This window comes from Rhizoctonia solani, chromosome 3 (assembly GCF_016906535.1).
Source record: "Rhizoctonia solani chromosome 3, complete sequence".
NCBI classification, from domain to species: domain Eukaryota; kingdom Fungi; phylum Basidiomycota; class Agaricomycetes; order Cantharellales; family Ceratobasidiaceae; genus Rhizoctonia; species Rhizoctonia solani.
Window position 1 is genome coordinate 1,989,173 of NC_057372.1, and position 20,435 is coordinate 2,009,607.

A 20,435-nucleotide genomic window follows, 5' to 3' on the forward strand; every position below is an offset into this window, starting at 1 on the left:
TGCGTCTCGCGTTGGTGTGAAACCTCTGCTCACCCGCATATACGCTCGTTGCATACAATTTCAGCTATCAAACTAACTAGCACCTACCATCATTTGCCTTCAAAATGTTATATATATCTCGTGCAGCTCTTGTGTTCGCTGTCGCAGTTTTAGGCGTTTCTGCCCAATCTCGAAGTAACGATACCGAGGTACCATTTGGTCTTCAGAGCCCCAGTGGATTTACTCAGGTAAGTGTTTTATATTCTATGTTTCAGTTATTTAGCAATTGCATTCGCTAATACTACTTTACCAGTGCAAGAACACTACGATCCTATGGCAAGGGGGGAAACCGCCGTACAAATTGACTATAAAGCCTGTGTGTAGTGCTGGACAGAATGCTTCGGAAGAAGTGTAAGTCGCCTGAATTATTGGGCGGTTTTAATCACATATTGACATCTTTGGTAGACATAATGTATCTACTTCAGCTGGCTCAACATCTCTCGAACTACCCATCCGCTTTGCCAAAGACACCCCTTTGATCGTATCTATAGTCGATAGCTCCAATATGCAAGCAACTGCTCCCCAGGTGAGTTTCAATCGTGTATTTGCGCCGTTTTTAAATTAAGCTGCTCTACGCAAAGGTCACCGTTGCATCTGGCGATGTGGATGATTCCTGCACCGCCCAAATTGCTTGTACGGATGTCGTTCAAGCACCAAGTGTGCCTGTCGCAGCCGCCAGCACAACCAACCAGTTCGTCCCTTTATTAGAAAGCTGTATATCACAACTAACGAAAAAGTATGGCAGACCATCCAGCACTGACTTCCCTACTGATCAACTTGTTACTGCTGCCCCTTCTGATACCACGGTTCAATTTCGATCTACGACCGATTCGAGTGGATCCACAATGGTCATTGTATATTCTTACGCAACCCCATCCCTGGATCCTACTACCATTACCTCGGCCGAGACATCTCTGGAGACTCAATCCAACTCAGCTCTTTCGAGTCGTCACCCAAGATTGGTTATTCTAGGGCTCATGTCGATTTTTGTTACGCACTTGGTCCTTGGGCACTGGTGAATCCCGGTCACGAGCAAGGTATATTCCTGAAATATAGAGCCGAACCTGGGTGTCTATTACTTGTTTCCATACTCTTTCCGCTGTATTCTCGTTTACCTTGAGATATCTTGGTTATATTTTAGTAATTTATTTCACCTCGAGATCTGAGGTCTGGAGTCTTATTTTCGATTTACCTTGGCCTCTATCAAGACAGTGGTTGGAGATCAGATTTTTCCAACTGAGCACCAGGGCTTCTACTTGGCATGGAAGGACGTGGGCGTTGTTAGCGTTTAAAATTTCCTTAAATATTACTAGGGTATGTGCCTCCATAAAGGTGTTTCTTAATGGAGGTCCCATGTGTTTGAGGCCCGTAGTTGCAAAAGGGCGCATATACGGTCGAAGTCGCAGTAAATTTGTAGCCTGTGACTAAGTACGTCCTATAAATTGACTAGAACATACAAAATCCTTTGTCATCTAGTTGGCTCCAATCGCAGAAACCAACACATCTAGCGCAGCGTTTTGACCCCATGGCGTTGGGCCATTGTAGGGGCCATGCCAAACTACACCGTAGGATGTACCGTTGGAGGAAAGGTCAAGAAGTGCGTTGTACTGTACGTCAACGTAACTATGAATCAAGATTTGCAAGTCGCGGTTGTTGGTATCGTGGAAGAGCTTGTGCAAAGCACGAATGAAGACAGCTAACACATGGTGCTAAGATTGATTGGTAGGCGTAACAAGCGCAATGTATACTCACCCTTGAAACCTCGGGCGTCATCGTTCTTGTTGAGGTCGCCTCCTTGTCCCTCAGTGATAATACCGTCATCACCTTGCCAAGCTCGGGCTTTGATTGCTGCATTGGCGGTTTCAATAAGTCTACCGCAAACTCTAGTCAGTACTTATTTAATAAGGATCCTATCGATTTCTACCTACTGGTCATGCCACTTTGAAGCATTAGTGAGCCTTGCTAATGTCGAGAGTCCCTCGAGGTACTTTCCGCTGTTATAGGTAAACATCCAAGAATCAGGTGATGTAGTGCAGCCATGGGGCTCAGACTATCAAGAGCTAGTCTCTTTTTCCAGTCGTAACGGTTGTTGGTAATCCATTCGGCAGCAAGGATGGCCGGTGTAGAATATTTATTGGCATCTTTAGTTATATCCCAGAGGTATGCTGAGAGCCTATTGTTCGACCGTCGTCAATAGGTTGGCTGTGAAGAACTGTGACCATACGTGCGTCAGGTAAAGGCTGGTTGTGATGGTATTCATTTCTTTATCATCAGCACCAGTTTTCTTTGGAGACTTTATATCAGCACTCCCGGACTCCTTAATTATGTGGCCTGGCCATCCACTTACCCAGAAAACACCACCGGCCGTAGTATTATGGCCGTCACATGTTGCCCTGATGGTGTCTTTCTTAAGTGGATGCTTGCCGGCTTGAGCTTGTGTACGAGTGATCTGACTGTGTGCAGGGGGTTTAATTATGTACTTATAATGCTTGAGTAAATCGGAATAATCACTATTTAGACGCCTCATTCCAGTTGTCGATAGCATAGTTGAGGAACATAGTATCATTATATGCCTGATAAGCATAAATACTGGCTGTGCCCCACCACCTAAATATGTTGATCAGCACTATGTACTTTATATGGGAGCATAATTCCACTTCCACTTACAGTGCGTCATCATTAAAGTCGTATTTGTAAAAATGAGGGTGGTTCTCAAAATTACTCTTTATGATTACCAACATGAATACATCACAGACCAAGAGCTTGAGGTAATAAGGGCATACCTTGAGCGCGGCGGAAACAAGTTTTCGGTTTGTTTCTGTACCAGTGATCTTGTCTTTAAGAGCTATCGCGCTGTATGTGTTAGCTGAAACCCAATATCCAAGTCCGTTAAACTCGTAGGTCTTCTTATCAAGATATTGTCTAATATTGTCTATAACGATATAGCATCAGCAAATTATCTCCTATCGCGAGCCAGTCAACCAACCAACTGCCTATAGGTCCAGGTGTTATTCATTAGATGTGACTATTGACAAAGAGAATGGAAGATCATACAGCCTGGGCTATTTTCTGACGCTCTTCTAGAGGTCGCTCGTTGTAAAATTTCTATTGAAAACAGTCGATACAATAGCCATACAGTAATCTTATGGCTTACTATCCAAGAAAGAGGTACACCCAGATCAGCAGCCGACCCTAAGATCGGAAGGGAGAGAAGAAAGAACTGGGTCAAAGAGGGCATGTTAGACGGTTGCTTGGATATTGGATTTGCGGGCCTGGTGTTTTAAACCATGCGGAGGCTCTGCGTTGCTAGTCAAATCGATTCATATGAATAGCCTGAATAGTCAAGAAGACCGAGTGATGCTGATGCGGCGTCCAGCTGATTATATTTTAGCGAGCGGGCAGCTCGGAGCTACAACTTGCATAGCCAACTTGCGGCAGGACTAATTCCAGTTGATAGTACCTACACAGTTTTCTTAGTCGACCACGCGGGTAAGTCACCAGAAACCGGCTTCTTGTGGTCAGCGTTAAAGAAGTTTTATATGAATACCTAAGTCCCCAAGTTCAATCTATCGCTTACCTCGAAGCCTCACGATCACATGACCGTGCATTTACCAATTCGACCCAAGTATTGTTAGAAAGCCGAATGTACCGCAGAAATCTATCGCACATATATGGGTGCTTATGAACCAAAAATTATGAAACTAACCATCCCATACGAAGGCTAGCCCAAGACTCTGGACTGATGCTGTACCCAGAAGGTATACGTTACGTACAGTACAATGCAATAGCACGCACATTCGAGACCTAGAAGTTTAGTGAACTTGAATGCTTTATTCTAGCCCCTCAAATTTACTAGAAAGGAAGATCTTGGTATAGTAAGCGAGCTCTATGAAATATAGGTATCAAAAGTTACCCAACCAGTTAAGGTTCGTAAACATGAGGTAGGTTTGGGTCCACGAAGCTCGAGCCTGTCCCACCACTCCAACGCTCCTTTCGAATCTGGATCATCAAAAGAGGACTTGGAATTTTGTAAACAACGAAGTCTAACTCATTTTGGGCCTCTAAAACTATACCGACTTCATGGTAAGTTGAACCTGGCACTTATCGCTCGGCTACTATGCAGATAGTTAGCCATTTTCAGGGCAAAACGAAACGAAGATAATGCTATATTCAATGAACATATTAGACATTTACGATAGAACAGCCGGCCAAAAGCCCCTAATTTGCTACAATCGCGGCAACCAAGACGTCCACCGCCGCATTCTGGCCCCATGATGTTGGTCCAAAGTACGGACCATGCCAAACAACACCATATGATGCCCCGTTGGATGCTAGATCAAGAAGTGCATTATACTGCACATCTACATAGCTATGGATAAGAATTCGCAAATTGTTGTCGGCAACGCTTCGTTGGAACACTTCGGTGAGGCCGCGAAGGAAGACAGCTGTGGATATTATTCAAAATAAGATATCTAGATCTTGTAAACCAGAAACGAATACCAAGCATACCCTTAAAGATTCGACCATCATTGTTGGTGTTAAGGTCTCCGTCCTGACCCTCAGTGATGATACCATCCGAACCTTGCCAGTGATTAGACTTGACGGCCGCGTTAACAGTTTCAGTCATCCTAATCAGTTATTAGTGTTATTCATACCAACAACCTCTTTAGGACTGACAAATTGGTCCACTGAGCGTCCTTGGTTACGTCCTTGAGAACTGCTAGTCCTTCTACGAACTTACCGCTATTATAGGTAAAAGTGAACGAATCCGCAGAAGTGGTACAATCCGCAGAATTAATCGAGTCGAGCACAATCTTAGCAGAAGTAGAGTATCTGTGATTTTTGATCCAGTTGGCGGAGAGAATGGCCGCGTTCGTGTACTTGGAGTCTCCAGTGGCCTCAGCCAGGTAAGCAGAGAGGCTTAGGATAATCAACCGTTAGTCTTACAGTCACAATAAAACAAGATTTCCATACGTCATATAGAGCCCGGTAGTGATAGCGTTCATGCCCATATCATTGGCCGTGGTCCTCTAAAACATCTATAGTAAGTAACATATATGTAATGTAGGGCAAGTATGTGCCGTACCCAGAAGACGCCCCCAGCCATAGTTGTACCACCACAAGTACCCTTGAGTGTACCTGTTTTAAGAGGATGTTTTCCGGCCGCAGCATGTGCAGCGGTGACGACGCTAGACCCAAAAGGAACGACTGTTACAATAGCTCTAAATCGATAGGTTATGAGAAACATACTACTTAGAGACCTCGTTCCAATTGTCTACCGCATACCCAAGCAAGACATTATCTTTGTATGCGCGATACGCATATATGTTTGCTGTCCCCCACCACCTGGAGACATCCATCAGAAATTAGCGTTTGGACAACTAAAGTCGATCACGTACATCGCATCGTCGTTGTATTCATATTTGTAGTAGTGAGGATGCCAATATATATTGTTCTTTTTTCCTATCAGTTTGGGCCACAGGTGAATGTACAAAATTGACTTACCCCTAACGCATCACTGACAATCCCTCTGTTTGCTTGATTTCCTGTAGCCTTGTCTTTTAAAGCCATGGCGCTCCAGGTATTTGCAGAACCCCAGTATCCAAGTCCATTAAGTTCGTAGTTATCGTAGTTGACATATTGTTTGATATTATCTGAGATAGCGTTAGCGTTAACATTGCGGCTTCAAACAATCAAATAAATTTCCAACCGATTGCCTATATCCAAGTGAAGTATTAGATAAAATATGGGGAAAAAAACAGAAACTGTACTTACAGCTTGAGCAATGTTCTGGCGTTCTGTGACGGGTCGAGAATTGCTGAATTTCTGAGTACTGGTGTTAGATATAGTACATTGAAACACTAGCCATTCTACTCACCCTCCAGGAAAGAGGCACACCAAGGTCAACGGCCGATACTAACAGTGGAAGAGCGAGGAAGAGAGCAGTAGTAGTACGAGCCATTTTGAGTAAGGAGATAGGTCACCCATAACAAAGTCTCTCCTTAAAAGCGACTAAAAATTATTGCAGGAAGAAGGCCAATGTTACCGAATCGGCCGTAGCGAGCAGAGACCCCATCGTTTCGTTGTACCATTCGTCGGTGGTCGTAGTCTAGCGAGAGAACCAAACGCATCGGCAAACTCGGTGTGCGCTGTCGTATGGGGATTTCGGCCAGCGCCTAGTGCACTATGTTGTTGTTGGTTGACGAAGACACAACGCCCATGCAGATCAGTAGACGGCTGTTAGGCGAGCTATGTTAAGTTTCGCCAAGCGTGAGAAGTGGGTCATTGGAATGATGGCCATACGCGCCGAGTATATAAAATTGATCGTCCCGAAGACGAACGGCACTTGGCCGGACCCTCTCAATATCATGACTGACTGTTGTAATCGTATACCTCATTCCGCCGCGGTATCGGCACCTCTACTGAACCGGTCGGCTAGTGCGGGTAGCCAGTTCTGTTCCAAGCCAATTAATACATCCGACGAAAATATTCCTACTAACACACCTCTGTATTCATGCGCGGCTGATGCTCGATTAAAGAGTAATTGATAAAAACCATGATAGATAGATGTATGACTGTGGGCGATGATACTGCTACATCATGCACATAATGAACAAAACAACAGGCGAATGCGATCAAAACACATTAAAGTATACACACTACCCTCAGAAATAGACAAAAGGTACAGCGTCCGTGTGACGAATAACCACTATTATTTTGAGTTGTCAGGCTCTCGCCTATAGAACAACAAGTACGCAGTTTTATCTGCCTTGGCGTGTTTTTCGTGGGCGGTTACGTCTTTTTCTGTGACTGGTTCGATGTGCGTGTCGTCGATCCTCACCCATTCTGAGTGATCTTGCCTGAGGACGTCGATTGTATAATGGCCGCCAGTTGCATGTTTCCCGTGATGATACACCACTAACACGACGTTTCAGCAATTTTTTAGACTACTAATAAACGTTTGGTCCAACTTACCACCGTATAATTGATACTTGATCGATTGCTTCGTTCGGCGAGTCGGCGAAACGATCTCTGCAACAAAAACACGTTAATGCCGATCGATCGGACAGGGTGAAAATCTTCTTACCGGGCCGGATTCAAGTGTAGTGGAGTACTCAATGACCTTGGAATTCTTTTGGATACCTTTCGCGTCGTAAACAAGTCGCTTCAGGTGAAGAATTAACAGTGGGGGCAACGACTCGAGTGTGACTTGCTTCTTCGCATCAACCATCCCGCCTCGTGCCTCCGAGTGCATTGACACGATCTCAGGGACGGTGATGTGTTTCAGAGCATCCTCGATGGTGCGAATGTGATCGCTCTACAATGAACTTAAGTTATAACGATTTATGATCGTAATCTAATCTATTATTGTCGTACCTGTATGTCCAATTGCAATGGTTGGTACGGTTCCAGGGTCACCGAGTCCTTGGACGAGCCTGGGATCGACAGCACGGAGCGAAGCTTCCCCCCAAATATCCGAGTGATCGCGGACTCCGTTGCTCGAGTCTGCAAATTTCGATGAGTCACAGTAACGAAACGCAGTATAACCTAAAATGTTCTGACCGTTCGCGTAATTGCTGGTTTGTTCTTCTTGCCGACCTCCATCCAGTCGCCATCCTTATTATCCGGACTGACTGGACGCTGAACTTCTCGAGTGTTCTCAACCCCGGGCGTTCTACTAATCGAACCGTTTGTCCAAGCTGTTCCTTCGGAGCAGTCTCCGTTTGTACTCGGGAAAGTATGCTCAAGAGTTCCTCGTGAAGGGTGTCAAGGAAGAACCCAAGAATTCTTCAGCGTCTTCTTGGTGTCCGCGCTGTGAGAACTTGGTTATGGGAATAATTTATGGATAAGGCAAACAACGCCATACCTGCATGCTGTCAAATCGTTTGTTCTGCTTCATGGCTGCGTACAAGAGTTCAGGGAAGAATGGATTTTCATTCCAGGCTTGCTGTCGAGTTTGTTCAGGGGGCATGGGGGTCGAAGCGCCGGAGCGAGACTTGGCCTTGGGTGCCGCTGGAGGCGGTGACTCGGGCTCAGGAGTGAATTCACGCAAGAACAGGATTCTGAGTGAAAGGGGTTAGAAAGTAGATCTTATTACTTAATTCAGCGACTTACGTTGCTTCGTACAATGAAGTCTTCCCGCTAAACTACCCGGAACAAGATGCGCCAAAGTCTCAAACAATCTGACAAAAGGAGCGCTGTACACCAGTGCTTGCATCACTACATTTGCAAAGCACATGTTACCCGAGTTGATTAGTCCGCGCGGTTGAGTGACCTGGGAATGTGCTGAATATGGTTTGGCTCCTTCGGATAAGACAACATGCAACGGAACGTTCGTCGGAAGTGGCTCATATCCGCCGTTGGATGAGGCATGTCCGTTGACCTTTGATTCCATGTCAGGTGTTTGCTTCGATCCAACAGGGGTAGTAGTTCTTGTAGCCGGTTTCTGTGACTGAGGTTGTGATGGTTTGACAGACTTTGCGGGGATGCTGGACGGAGCAAATGCGCCCAAGACTTTGGAGGCTGCTTGACGGGTGGTGCAGGCTGTGCAGCAGGTGTTTCGGTCGACGTAGGCGGGTCCAACTGATCTGATGGTACAAGTGCGGAAGTTGTCGTTGAGGAAACTCCGGGTTGAACTGCCAAAGGAGTTTGAGATATTTGGACAGGAGCTTTGACAACATCTGGCCCTTGATCCTCAGTCGTTGGTTCACTTGGCGTGGCTCCCTTTGGCTGCTCGATATTCGTTTGGGGTGCTGACGTCGTGAGATCCACTGGTTTAACCGGACTTTGGGACACCGCCAGAGGACTGGCAGGTTTGGTGGGCTTGGGCGGAGTAGGAAGAGGAACAGCGGCAGCCACAACAAAGGCCGGAATTTTCGCTCGTCGACTGAAAGATAAAGCAGGTGCAGCATTGACTTCAGGCCTACGATTAGCTATGGAATATCGTGCTTCTGGTATATCCTTTGCCAAGAAGCTCGACGTCGTTGGCGAGAACAATGTGATCGATGGGTCATTGGTAGATGTAGCATCTTTCACAGGGTCGGTAAAAATCGGAGCCGATGTAAAGGTCTGGGGAAACGGAACATTAATTTTCCCCGGAGCTTCGCTAGGCTCAGATTGTACAGAACTTTTGGGTTCCGGATCGTTCGGAGGTGGTGATGAAGTTGAAGAGACAGAGGGAGGAGCAGCAAATGTAATTATCGAGCCGGCGTTTGGCGTTGGTATCCTCCCACCAGCAAATCTCAATGACCCATCCTCTTGAGCTTCCTCTACCTGGGTCTTTGTTTCTTCAATAGGAGGTGGAGGTTGAGGAGGCGGTTGGGATGGGGGCGATGATATTGTTGCTGATATAGGTTCGACCACTGGGATAATTTGCTCGACCACCGGGATAGGTTGCTCAACCACCGGGCTTTCGGGGGCTACTGCCGATTCGACTTGCGGATCTACCAATATTACTGGAAGAGGCGCAAGCGAATTCGCCTGGTTGCTTGACGGTGAACCAGAGCTCGAGCCTCCAGGCTGATATTGTCCAGGAATCCGGGCGTAAGTTCGGGACGGAGAATGTACTTGAGGGGCCGTAGCGTGCGGGGAAGGAAGATACCTATATGGGAAGATGGTGAAGGAGGGACATTTCGAGGCACAAATGTTTGTGAAGATTGATACAAAGTCTGTCCACCATGGTGCATGTGCGGGGGAGGAGCATAAGGCGGCGTCGCATAAACCGGTGGCGTAGACATTCCTTGGTCAGCTGAAGGCATGTTGGGCGCGGGTGACCATGATGAAGGCGAATGTTGGTAGGGCCCAGCGAGTGTAGGAGATGCATAATGAGGGTGCGGGGCAGGCATGTGTGGCATGTATTGCATCGGAGGATACCCTTGTGGAGGGTGGACGGGATGTTGGTATATAGGCTGTTGGTATCCATAGTGCGCGTAAGGCATATGATGGTGTTGAGGATACAATTGGGCAGGAGGCATCGGCGGAAGGGGATACGAATTCATGTATTGTGGGATACCATACCCATATGGCGGTTGATGACCGACATTTGGAGGGCCGGGTTGAGGAGTCGAACCATTGGGTTTCGCAGAGCGACGATCAGGTGTTCCTGCGGCCATGTCTTCGCCTAGATTGAAAGGATCAGAGCAATAGAAGTGGTGCATGCAATATACTAAACCTACGGGTGTCTTTGACCACGGTTCACTTCAGGAGCTATAAGTGAGATACTAAGCACCACTTGAATACACAGACGCATAACCAGCCACTTACTTCATGTAATTCCAGGCGAAAACCACTGGTGCCCCTTCAGATTGTGAGGCGCGTCAAACCCTCCGATCGCAATTGTGAACCGACGGTGCTGTTGCGAAGCGGACTATTCAATTAGCTGAAAAATAGTCGAGAATTATTGGTAAGTTATCGTTAAATCAGCACAGTCGACTTACATTAGATCTCTCCTTGGGTGCCCTTGCTCCCAGTCTCCGAAACTACTGACGATCACTGAGAAACAAAACTATACGTTTCAGACACGTCGTCAAGTCAGAAAGCCCGTTAGTGCATATATTTATTCAACTTCCTATAATCCGACCCCGTATGCTGGACAGCGCAGCCCAAGCTATGCTAGATGGGATGCGAGCTAAGTTTACAAGACTGGAAGGAGCAAGATGCAATTTCATATTCGCCACCCAGAACCAAACAGATTTTGTGGGGTGGTAACACAGACAAACAAGTCCACAAAAATTAGAGAGAACGTTCATCACCAAACCAACTCTCTTCAAGCTTTCACCTTATCAAACAGCTTGAACTAGTTGATATGGCATTTGGTTAGTAGCTATACTTAACTCAGCTATACTCAGTTATATTCATAATAATAATACTCTCAGGTGCATCTGGAGGTCGTGGTGGATTCGGCGGAGGTCGAGGCGGCGCCCGTGGAGGCAGGGGCGGCGGTGATCGTGGCGGTCGCGGGGGAGGCCGAGGTAGGTGATAACTGCTACATATATAATTCGCTGCTGACCCATAGTGAACAGGAGGGCGAGGTAAATAATCTGCTCGATGTGATTAATTTGAAAACTAAATCTTCATTTCGCTGTAGGTGGGCTCGGTGCCCGAGGTGGAGGCGGGGGCCGCGGGGGTGGACGAGGTGCAGCCGGAGGCCGAGGCCGAGGTGCGGGAGGTAGGGGCGGAAGGGGTGGCCGCGGAGGTGCCAAAGGTGGTGCAAATGTCATCTTGGAACCCCATCGTCACCCAGGTGTCTTTGTCGCAAAAGGCAAGGAGCACCTATTGGTCACCCGCAATCTCGTACCAGGAGAGTCTGTCTATGGCGAGAAGCGAATCTCCATTGAAGGCCCCGCTGATGACGCAGGAGTGCCAGCCAAGACTGAATACCGAGTATGGAATCCTTTCAGGAGCAAGCTCGCAGCTGGTATTCTTGGTGGCCTCGACGATATCTACATTGCTCCTGGAAAAAAGGTACTCTATCTTGGTGCCGCGAGCGGTACTAGTGTGAGCCATGTTGCCGATGTTGTTGGTCCAGTGAGTTTCCTTTGCAATATATTGTACCCAGCTACTAATAGTTGCTACCTTAGGAAGGCACTGTTTATGCTGTCGAATTCTCTCACGCTCGGGCCGCGATCTTATTAACATGGCCAAAAAGCGGACAAATGTAATTCGTAAGTATACGATCCATACATTTCTCGTATAAGACACTGACTGATCCTTGTGTATCTCAATAGCCATTGTCGAGGACGCTCGCTACCCTAACAAATACCGCATGCTCCTGTCTCTTGTGGATGTTGTCTTTGCAGACGTCGCCCAGCCGGATCAGGCCCGTATCGTCGCCTTAAACTCCCACCACTTCCTCAAGAATGGCGGCCATGCGGTCATTTCTATCAAGGCAAACTGCATTGACTCGACCCAGCCCGCCGAAGTTGTATTCGCATCTGAGGTCAAAAAGCTACAGGCGGAAAAATTCAAGCCGCTTGAGCAACTTACTCTTGAGGTAAATTTAGACCGGTACCTCTCCATCTATATTCACTAACCACCCTGAACGATCTAGCCATACGAAAGAGACCACGCCATGCTGATCGCTGAATACAGAAGACACGTTTGAATAACTGGCTGAACTGCGTGTTAGGTTTCATCATTTTATTTCTCCATGCTCTTTATCTAGGATATTTACTATCGATTTTGAACAAACCTTTTGATGTGGTGGGCGTAAAAAGGCATTCAGCCAATATCTTAAGTTACGGGGCTTCCAAGATGGATCTTGCCAGGAATTGGTTACCATTCAAGTGCGTCAAATGTCCTTGTTAATTCTAGAATACAACCATAGCAAGTTGAAATGATCCGAAGGCAATCATTTCAACTGGCTATTTACACTACATAATATTCATTTGCAAAGTAAAGTACCACGAATATGAATGCGCATGCCCCCCCATCACTCGCATTGAGGCGATCTCCTCTCCGTCGGCGGCGGAGTTTGCCATCGAGCCGCAAACTGCATAGAAACATAATGTAACGCCCCCAACACCATGAACAATACAAGGAGCTGACAGAGCTCCCCAAATGTAGCTCGCCGCCTGATAGGGACATAGCCCACGTCCTCACTCGTAATAGCGTTGCCTAGTTGCTCGGTGGGGCGTTCGGAATGGTCCGTTTTGTCGACTTCGTAAACAGAGGTGGCACCGGCCTCGATGTTCGAAGCGTCGTTTGAGAGCGCCTCAATGGAGATAGCGTTGACTTTTTCGCTTACGATACTCCCGGTACATCGACCTTCGCCGAAAGATGAAGCAACATAATAGATCCTAGTCCACGTGGTTTTGTAGGGGCGAGTATTCTTTGCCCTAAGAGAAGGGATGGGGTGGCGGTCAGGCACCCCAGGTGTGCAGCGGGGGTTGTACCCAGACGCAGAGATCACATTCTTCGACCCGTCAAGGTAATGGAGCGCGATTTCATCGTATCGGTGCTCTTCATATCTATCGATGGACACGAGAGTTGGCGAATGCGAGGAGCAAGTGGCACGCGGAGTAGAAGGGCCTGGATCTGTTCCATCAGAGGGTTATTAAGTATGAAGAGTTATAGTGTGAAGAAAAATACTAACCCAAGATACATTGGTGCAGGCCAACAACTGTTGAGGCACATACCCCAGCGGCCACGGTAGAGCTCAAGAAAACAGCCGCGCTACGCATGTGGATGAATAGTGTGGAGGGGGTAGGGCAGCGAAGAGAAGATGAGCTCTGACAGCCTCGCTAGTAGCCAGTTCTTAAGCTATCTGTCGAGGTTGGTATCAACATATTGAGGCCTCCCGCGCAAAAGAATATCCGGCGAACCGGCATGGCACGTCCTTTCATTCGATCTCGTTTAGGATGTCGGTGGTGATCCCAGAAATCATGTCGCGTAGCATCGGACACGGTAAGTCCCTCGGTCCCCACCAGAACAGATGGACTGGCCAGGACTGACCCTGGACTGAAGTCCTGGTGCACCCGTTAAATGTGAAAAGGAGAAGCAATGTTCCACCCACTATCCCTGGCCATGAGATGTAACCTTCTATCACATCATGGAGCTTAACCTTATTATACGGGAGATAGGGCAGAGAAAGTAATATGAGATTGCAACAAGTACCCAACATCAAAACTATTCAGGTTTGGCTATAACCACATTCGTCATAGATCTCAAAAGAGGATATCGAACGGTGAACAAATTCATTATACTCGGCAACGACTTTCCAATTTCTGCTACTTGCCCGGGTCTCAAGTGATGGACATGTGTCGTTAGCTTTGACACCAAACTAGGGCCGTATTGTATACTTTCAGTTTATGACGTTTTATATACTTCAAGGTGATACTGCCTAACAGAGAACGAATCATACAGCGCATATATCCCCCGCACTTTCAATACCAGGCAACTTCCGGAATTGGATGAGAAATAAGGTTCAATGCTAGCGATTGTACGTACCAGCAAACGAGTGACCTGGTCTATCCGTCCAGAACTTCGGGCCTGATTCTTCCTGTGTGCCGGGTTTGAGCGCCAATTCCTGCGCTCCAGCGACGTGGGCACCCGTACACTGAAATCGGGTCCGGCATTCGAGGTGTAGAGCCACCTAGCGACGCTGCCTCCGCCAGACATAATTAGTTACTCATTCGGTCTTTAAACACAACCCGGCATTCTTGCCTTTGTTGGTCGGAGCCAAAACAATCCCCTTGGTGTGTGAATATCGCAATACCAGTAGTTGAGATATGTACGCACTTGTTCAAGCTGGCCGAAGTTAGTAAATATCTGGAATCGAGAAATTGGTGGTTACTGCACAGATTCATCGGGGAGAATTGTCTTCAGGGAAATCCAGATCAAGATTTTAGGGTGTCGTCTTCAATTTACCTTGGTGCAGATATTGGTCAAATGGGTTATAATTCGCTTCTATGTGTATATGCAAACACGAGTTTAGCAAGGTATAGACACCCTCGGTCGGTGCCGTCATCTACGATTACCAGGCTGAGGATTTGAGCAAGCTTTGTTTGATACACAGTTTGTTTCAAGTTATTTGTACAGTTAGTCACGTGGATTCCGTCTTGTTTATCCTCCCTCATCCCTCTAGGTTCAGACCTATTCAGGTCTCCAGGTGCAAACCAGGCTTTCCCGTCGATCATATGACCCATACGACACAATATTCTTGAGTACCCTTATAAATGCCAAACACACGAACGGCTACTTTCAGAACCTACGGTTCTCGCGGGTCCGGGGCCCGTACAAGGACACCTTCCGATGATATCATTGTTGACGAGGAGATACCAGAATCGAGTGCACACAACGGTAAGTTCTCTATCGTGCTCCTGTCTCAATAGGCCAACATATTTAACAGGGGCCAAGACGTCATTCTCGGCATTGAAACGCAAATGTTCGTCCCCGAACCTACATTCGTTCTTCGGAGGAGCCCAGACTCTGAAGAAACCTAAGCTTTCTGCTCGGTCCGGTAAATCGATACCCAAGTGTCACAATAGTACCCAGAACATTTCAGATATCCCAGCACTCGCACAGCTTCATTTCCTCTCTAAAGATACGTTGGTGACGTGCAAATTGTGTAATCTTTCATACACACGGGGGGCTCCAGAAGATGAAAGCCTTCATCGTTCGCATTGTTTGCGAGTCATTAAAGGGATGGAATGGTCCCGGGAGGAACGTACCCTGGAGAAACCATTAGGTTCAGGAACGTCGCATGTCGAAATAGTGGAAGAGCGCTGCGCACTCCCCAATGGTGATGTTGGAAGGATAGTGAGGATAAGATGTGATGTGACCAAGGGGAAGTTGGGCCAAAAAGTACGTTCTTCGACGTTTCGCTATGGATTGTCTGACCATCTTGGCTTTCAGGTTACGATGTTGCTTTCAACAATAAATAAAGCTCTCTCCGCACCTTCTTTGCCCGGTTCTGGACTTAGCTCATCCAAAGCCTATGTGATGATAATTCCCGCCAAACCCAAGTTGGGAGCCAAAAATAAAACGTTGGCAAAGCGGCCCAACACTGAACGTATTGTCGGTTGTGTTGTCACTACTCATATTACGAGCGCGATGCGTGTTATCGATAGTAGTGAGCTCGAATCATCAGATGTATCAAAGTCTAACCTTGTCTGCGTGGATATCGACGATTCCAGCGGAAATGTCTATTGCGAGTGAGTCTCTGGCTCTACTCCCCCTGTATGGATCCAAACTAATCGTGCTTACCCCACAGTCCTACCCCTATACCAGCAACCTTAGGAATTCCACGTTTGTTTGTAGTACCTTCCCATCGCCGTCAAGGAATTGCGCAGGCGCTACTAAATGCGGCTGCCAAAACTGCCGTATGGGGATGTCCTCTCGATCCTACTGGAGGGCAGATCGCGTTTTCTCAGCCTACGGCGAGTGGCCGCGCTATAATGAAGGCATGGGGCGGAGATAGCATTCATATCTACGACGAACAATAGGCTCTGAGCTCGGACTGAATTTTCTCCCCGTTTTGCTTAATTTAACTTTGAGCTCAATACTCTTGATTTAACCCGTTACAGTAATTCGCTCTAGCCCTACCCGATTTCCAGTTCCAGCCTGTACTTTCGCCTCAAGGTCTTGATTAATGGTTTGCCACAGTTAATTTGAGGTGTTGGCTCATCGACCAAAGAGTGAACCCTTCATTCAGATGTGAAGTCTACGTAATTAGGATATGCTCGACTTTTCTACAAGAGGATGCACGACTGTTGGATTGGGGGCATATGTAGAATTAGCATAGGTAGGTTGATCTCGCCTCACATTTATCTACCATATGCTATCAACCACGTCCGCATTTACATCCCACCGGGTCGCATCATACATCAGTCGGCCCAACTTCTCCGACTTCCACTCAGGTTTTCTACATGATGTAGCGTCACGGCTTCCTCGGGCCGCGCTCGCCTGTCATGATCTGGAGCTCGTAATGTGAACGCGTGCAAAGTAGCCACGCTCGCTTCGCGTACAGTACTGAGTGATTAGATTAAGGTTTTCAGGGAAATGTCAAGTGGAGACCCACATGAAATGAACATTAGAATCCAAATCAGATTCCCTCCTGCAAATTTAAGTGAAATCGACCACTGGAACAAAGAAGTTGCCAGGACTGGGCCTAATGTTTGTCCCAACAAGATACATATTGTTGAGACGCCTGGAAAGCGCATCAGTGGAGCGCATCAAGTACGTTATCAGACAGGGTTGAGTTACCAATGAGTCTCGCCAAAGCTTCGTCTGATGGGGAGACCAGATTTACCATTTGTGAGTTAGCGGCTAAACCAGAAAATTTTATTAGTGGACCGGAACGAGACGCCGCCTGATAAACTTGCTCCAGACAAACCCAGCAAAGGACCACTAGGGGATAAGCATGTAAGTTCAGGGTGGTACAAGGATGACGAACATCTTGCTTACGATTGTAAACCATATTATCACAAAGACTTGAAATAAGAATCCTTCCGATGAATTATTGACTCTTGCCCAGAGACTAAGTAGGGGATAACATAGTCCTGACAGTACCCACATGGCCATCGACCACGCATATAACCTGTAAAGGCCTAGTTTCCTTTCTATGGGCGCATAAATGAGCATCGTGAGTACGTGGAGAAGGCCACGAATGCTCAATTGTAACCCAATCGACGACTCTGAGGCACCCAGCCCTCCCTTGCTAATAGGAGTGAACGCCCAAAGTGGGTATAGAGTAAACCAGGCAGCTAAAATATTCTAATCAATGTCGGATGTTCTAAATCGAGAACAGTCGAGACGGGAACGCACCGGCAAGGAATGCAAGGGCAAAGCTCGTTATAAGAACGGGAATTGTAGTTGGCGTTAGCACGGACCAAACCGAAACTGGTCCGTTGGTTGCCAATAAGGACTCGGAAGCGGCCTGGTACTCAGAGTCATCCGTAGCCTCGCGCTCGTGCCTTCCTCTACGAAACGAGATGCTCCCAACCGGATTGTTGACAAATCCGTCCAGCCCTGGTCCTGTGCTAGTGGTCGAGTAAACACTCGCGCGCATTGAAACAGACATCTGCCTTTCTCGTTTACGGGTCCAACCATCTTTCGAGGGGAGAGTCTGTGGAATGCTTAGTATCGAATGAATGGCGTATTGTTCGTACTCTTACTTCAGGAAGGGCAATCATTATAATGAGTACGGTAATTCCCGATAATAATATTCCAACGAAACATGGTAGCGCAAAGGGGTTATTCTTCCAGAAATCGCCTTGAAATGCTGAAAAACGATCACTTGGATGAACAAGAAACCCACCAATCGAGGGGCCTGAGTGCAAATGTCATTCGATGTGTGCATAACGGGGCAGCACAGCGACGTAAACTAACTTATCATGTTCCCTACATTATCAGTTAGGATGAATTCTCTTGGCTACAGCATCGAAAAAAAACACACCTACGGAGTAGGCCACATTGATAGCTGAGTAGGCTCCCGAAGCACTTGCAGCATCGGCTACTTCGCCCAATATGGTGAATGAGCCAGTCCATGTCCAGTTCGGGCCAAAGGCGCCCCCAATACATCGGCTAACAAAGATACCTAGGAAACTGCGCCCAGTGCCAAAGAAGAATAGGGAAACCATTGTTCCGATCATACTCGCAATCATAACAGGCTTCCGACCAAAGGCATCACTGAGATAGCTGCACGGAATTGTGGTCACAAATCCGGCCAGTGCAAGTCCACTCTCCTTTACAGCCTCATTCAGTATTTGTTGATGAATAGACGATGTGCTTCTCACAAGTAGCCCCGAGTAATAACCCGCCGAATCTGAATCCTTCGCTATTCCTAGTTCAACAACCATCTGGTCTGTATTGTTTAACTCGGTGAATGGCCCCAAGCGTATACATACTCACTGATGAAGGGATAAACTACTTGAAAGGAAGCGATCACCATGGCATTAGCAATGCAAAGGATAGTAATGATCCTGTAATAATCTTTGCTGCGTCCTCCAAGGGCCTGGTTATCCTCATGTCGTTGGGGAGAATCCCGTGATTCCAAGTATGCGTCGCCGTCATAGTCTTCGGACAATAAGCCTGACTGTTCTTGTTGATCCGAGTTCATAGGGCAAGGTACATACAAACTAGGTGAAACTAACAGTGCTTAAAGTGCAGCCACTTCCGCGACGAACTCAGGGTGATGGTGGCGCAGTGGAGAAGTCTAGGAGATAGCTACGAGAAAGATAAAACCCTATGTAACACCCCTGGCTGAAGCCTGAGCGCGCTTGACCGTCGAGCCTGAACGGAGCGGAGTACCAGTGACCAGCAGAAAAGAACAGCTCCGAGCACAGTGCTCAGCACTTGTCGGTTGTGATCGAACGCGCTATTCGCCTCTCCACAATGAGGTTGATAACAAGATAAAGTAACGATACTGTCGAGTCTAACAAAAAGGGTTTATATTAATTATGTAACCGGGCAGGGTCTGGGGTGCGTACCTGATATTTTTGCAATCTGGAGGGCGCGCTCCATCCACAACTCGACCACCACACCAAAGTGCTCTTGTCAAAGTAAGTCAGCTTGTGTACTATTGCGAGTTAAGCTGACAAGGTATATTGTCCAGTTTACCGTAATTTAAGAAATGGCCGGACGTGGATGCTATAACTGTGGCGGCTGTGCGTTGATAATTTACTGATGGCATTTTGAACTCTTCCACTGTTCATCCTGCACGCGACTTGTTTCGCTATCATTTATTCTATTTCTGGTTGTTTTTGAGGTGTTTGGAGCTGACGAGGTTGTTTTACGTATGTTTTTATTTCCATGGCGGGGACGACGTTCGGCAATGTGGCGCTACAACCATTCGTCAATGAATTTTTGTTCAACCCCATTCTACCGTGTTTAAATCGGGGATGAAATGCTGTATCGCTTACTGGAACAGTCGGTCACCAGGCTGCCCAATGCCCCAAAGCTGGCACCCCAACCTGTTACAATTGTGGGTCTTACTCAATCGGGAAATTTGATTATTGGTTAGACTCTAAATGCGTCACACTTGATCTCAGGTGGAGTTGAAGGTCACGTTTCGCGTGATTGCACGATGGAGGCGAAGCCAAAGACATGCTACAAGTGCAACGAGACAGGCCACATCTCCCGTGAATGCCCTCAGAATACCCAAAATGATAATACTGGTGGAGGGTACAGTGGTGGAGGATATGGCGGAGGATATGGCGGCGGCGGCGGATCAAACACCGAGTGTACAAATGCGGTAAGGTCGGCCACATTGCGAGGGCTTGCCCTGAGGCAACTTCGGGCGGCTATGGCGGAGGATCGGGAGGCAAGAGTTGGTAAGTATACTTGTGCATGTGGTTGAGTCTGACCTAACGATTACGTTCCAGCTACTCCTGTGGTGGCGTTGGTCACCTGTCGCGTGACTGCGTACAGGGATCTAAGTGCTACAATTGCAACGGAGTAGTAAGTGTTGTTGGGCTGTCTTGATGGCGTTGGCTAACCTTGAGATAGGGGCATATATCCAAGGATTGCCCACAACCTCAACGACGGGCGTGCTACAATTGCGGCTCTGAAGGACACATCTCGCGTGACTGCCCCAACCCGGGCACAGCTGCCTAAGATGATGAAACGCGGCGAGATGTTTTTTAGCTTTCAACGATCGATCTTTTTGTCTCTTACCATTCTCGACCGCATATCCAGACCTAGCATGTTCCATTCACGCATTCCCGTTTAATGTTCCAACAGATCTCGAGATCTCTTTGTACTAGTTTGTCGTGTACGATTTGACAGATATAGGAGAAATTTGCGTGCATTTAACCGTCGTTTAGATTTGGCGTCGTGGAATCTTAGTGCAAGTCGACTGGTTCTGTAGGTGATGTGATCACATAGGGTAAGATAGATTATATCCCATAACAAATAACCTAAACCGTATTTTCTTGAATGTGCCGCATGGTTTGGTG

The 20,435-nt window shown here is 47.3% G+C and overlaps 10 protein-coding genes across 10 annotated transcripts; 4 read left to right on the top strand and 6 right to left on the bottom strand.

Annotated features, from left to right (window-relative positions):
• Window positions 1-104: 104 nt before the first annotated feature.
• On the top strand, window positions 105-1,058 carry RhiXN_03043 (uncharacterized protein; the record flags this gene model as incomplete). The annotated part of the gene is made up of 5 exons (XM_043322860.1): window positions 105-227; window positions 293-390; window positions 445-565; window positions 621-730; window positions 785-1,058. The coding sequence occupies 5 exons, from the start codon at window positions 105-107 to the stop codon at window positions 1,056-1,058; spliced, it is 726 nt and encodes a 241-aa protein (XP_043178356.1).
• Window positions 1,059-1,511: 453 nt separating this feature from the next.
• On the bottom strand, window positions 1,512-2,050 carry RhiXN_03044 (glycoside hydrolase family 76 protein; the record flags this gene model as incomplete). The annotated part of the gene is made up of 3 exons (XM_043322861.1): window positions 1,512-1,735; window positions 1,792-1,910; window positions 1,968-2,050. 3 exons carry the CDS (start codon window positions 2,048-2,050, stop codon window positions 1,512-1,514), a joined length of 426 nt encoding a protein of 141 aa, XP_043178357.1.
• Window positions 2,051-2,212: 162 nt separating this feature from the next.
• On the bottom strand, window positions 2,213-3,277 carry RhiXN_03045 (glycoside hydrolase family 76 protein; the record flags this gene model as incomplete). The annotated part of the gene is made up of 8 exons (XM_043322862.1): window positions 2,213-2,323; window positions 2,387-2,492; window positions 2,551-2,646; window positions 2,707-2,762; window positions 2,823-2,971; window positions 3,026-3,032; window positions 3,094-3,144; window positions 3,194-3,277. 8 exons carry the CDS (start codon window positions 3,275-3,277, stop codon window positions 2,213-2,215), a joined length of 660 nt encoding a protein of 219 aa, XP_043178358.1.
• A 980-nt stretch (window positions 3,278-4,257) lies between these two features.
• On the bottom strand, window positions 4,258-6,001 carry RhiXN_03046 (glycoside hydrolase family 76 protein; the record flags this gene model as incomplete). The annotated part of the gene is made up of 11 exons (XM_043322863.1): window positions 4,258-4,484; window positions 4,549-4,667; window positions 4,717-4,959; window positions 5,014-5,069; window positions 5,126-5,261; window positions 5,326-5,385; window positions 5,439-5,494; window positions 5,545-5,693; window positions 5,750-5,756; window positions 5,815-5,865; window positions 5,918-6,001. 11 exons carry the CDS (start codon window positions 5,999-6,001, stop codon window positions 4,258-4,260), a joined length of 1,188 nt encoding a protein of 395 aa, XP_043178359.1.
• A 750-nt stretch (window positions 6,002-6,751) lies between these two features.
• RhiXN_03047 (ubiquitin carboxyl-terminal hydrolase) lies at window positions 6,752-10,196 on the bottom strand (the record flags this gene model as incomplete). The annotated part of the gene is made up of 11 exons (XM_043322864.1): window positions 6,752-6,957; window positions 7,015-7,069; window positions 7,127-7,357; window positions 7,417-7,545; window positions 7,603-7,793; window positions 7,819-7,852; window positions 7,907-8,102; window positions 8,155-8,186; window positions 8,246-8,528; window positions 8,555-9,640; window positions 9,703-10,196. 11 exons carry the CDS (start codon window positions 10,194-10,196, stop codon window positions 6,752-6,754), a joined length of 2,937 nt encoding a protein of 978 aa, XP_043178360.1.
• Window positions 10,197-10,843: 647 nt separating this feature from the next.
• Window positions 10,844-12,142, top strand: RhiXN_03048 (rRNA 2'-O-methyltransferase fibrillarin; the record flags this gene model as incomplete). Its single annotated transcript, XM_043322865.1, has 8 exons — window positions 10,844-10,853; window positions 10,914-11,009; window positions 11,061-11,069; window positions 11,126-11,565; window positions 11,619-11,636; window positions 11,687-11,702; window positions 11,766-12,031; window positions 12,089-12,142. 8 exons carry the CDS (start codon window positions 10,844-10,846, stop codon window positions 12,140-12,142), a joined length of 909 nt encoding a protein of 302 aa, XP_043178361.1.
• Window positions 12,143-12,469: 327 nt separating this feature from the next.
• Window positions 12,470-14,157, bottom strand: RhiXN_03049 (uncharacterized protein; the record flags this gene model as incomplete). The annotated part of the gene is made up of 3 exons (XM_043322866.1): window positions 12,470-13,068; window positions 13,987-14,038; window positions 14,095-14,157. The coding sequence occupies 3 exons, from the start codon at window positions 14,155-14,157 to the stop codon at window positions 12,470-12,472; spliced, it is 714 nt and encodes a 237-aa protein (XP_043178362.1).
• A 557-nt stretch (window positions 14,158-14,714) lies between these two features.
• On the top strand, window positions 14,715-15,983 carry RhiXN_03050 (GNAT family acetyltransferase; the record flags this gene model as incomplete). Its single annotated transcript, XM_043322867.1, has 4 exons — window positions 14,715-14,838; window positions 14,888-15,342; window positions 15,394-15,692; window positions 15,752-15,983. The coding sequence occupies 4 exons, from the start codon at window positions 14,715-14,717 to the stop codon at window positions 15,981-15,983; spliced, it is 1,110 nt and encodes a 369-aa protein (XP_043178363.1).
• A 1,289-nt stretch (window positions 15,984-17,272) lies between these two features.
• On the bottom strand, window positions 17,273-18,598 carry RhiXN_03051 (major facilitator superfamily transporter; the record flags this gene model as incomplete). Its single annotated transcript, XM_043322868.1, has 6 exons — window positions 17,273-17,605; window positions 17,655-17,809; window positions 17,869-17,880; window positions 17,936-18,224; window positions 18,276-18,343; window positions 18,391-18,598. 6 exons carry the CDS (start codon window positions 18,596-18,598, stop codon window positions 17,273-17,275), a joined length of 1,065 nt encoding a protein of 354 aa, XP_043178364.1.
• A 966-nt stretch (window positions 18,599-19,564) lies between these two features.
• Window positions 19,565-20,209, top strand: RhiXN_03052 (Zinc finger, CCHC-type; the record flags this gene model as incomplete). The annotated part of the gene is made up of 3 exons (XM_043322869.1): window positions 19,565-19,811; window positions 19,863-19,935; window positions 19,987-20,209. 3 exons carry the CDS (start codon window positions 19,565-19,567, stop codon window positions 20,207-20,209), a joined length of 543 nt encoding a protein of 180 aa, XP_043178365.1.
• Between the last annotated feature and the right edge of the window lie 226 nt (window positions 20,210-20,435).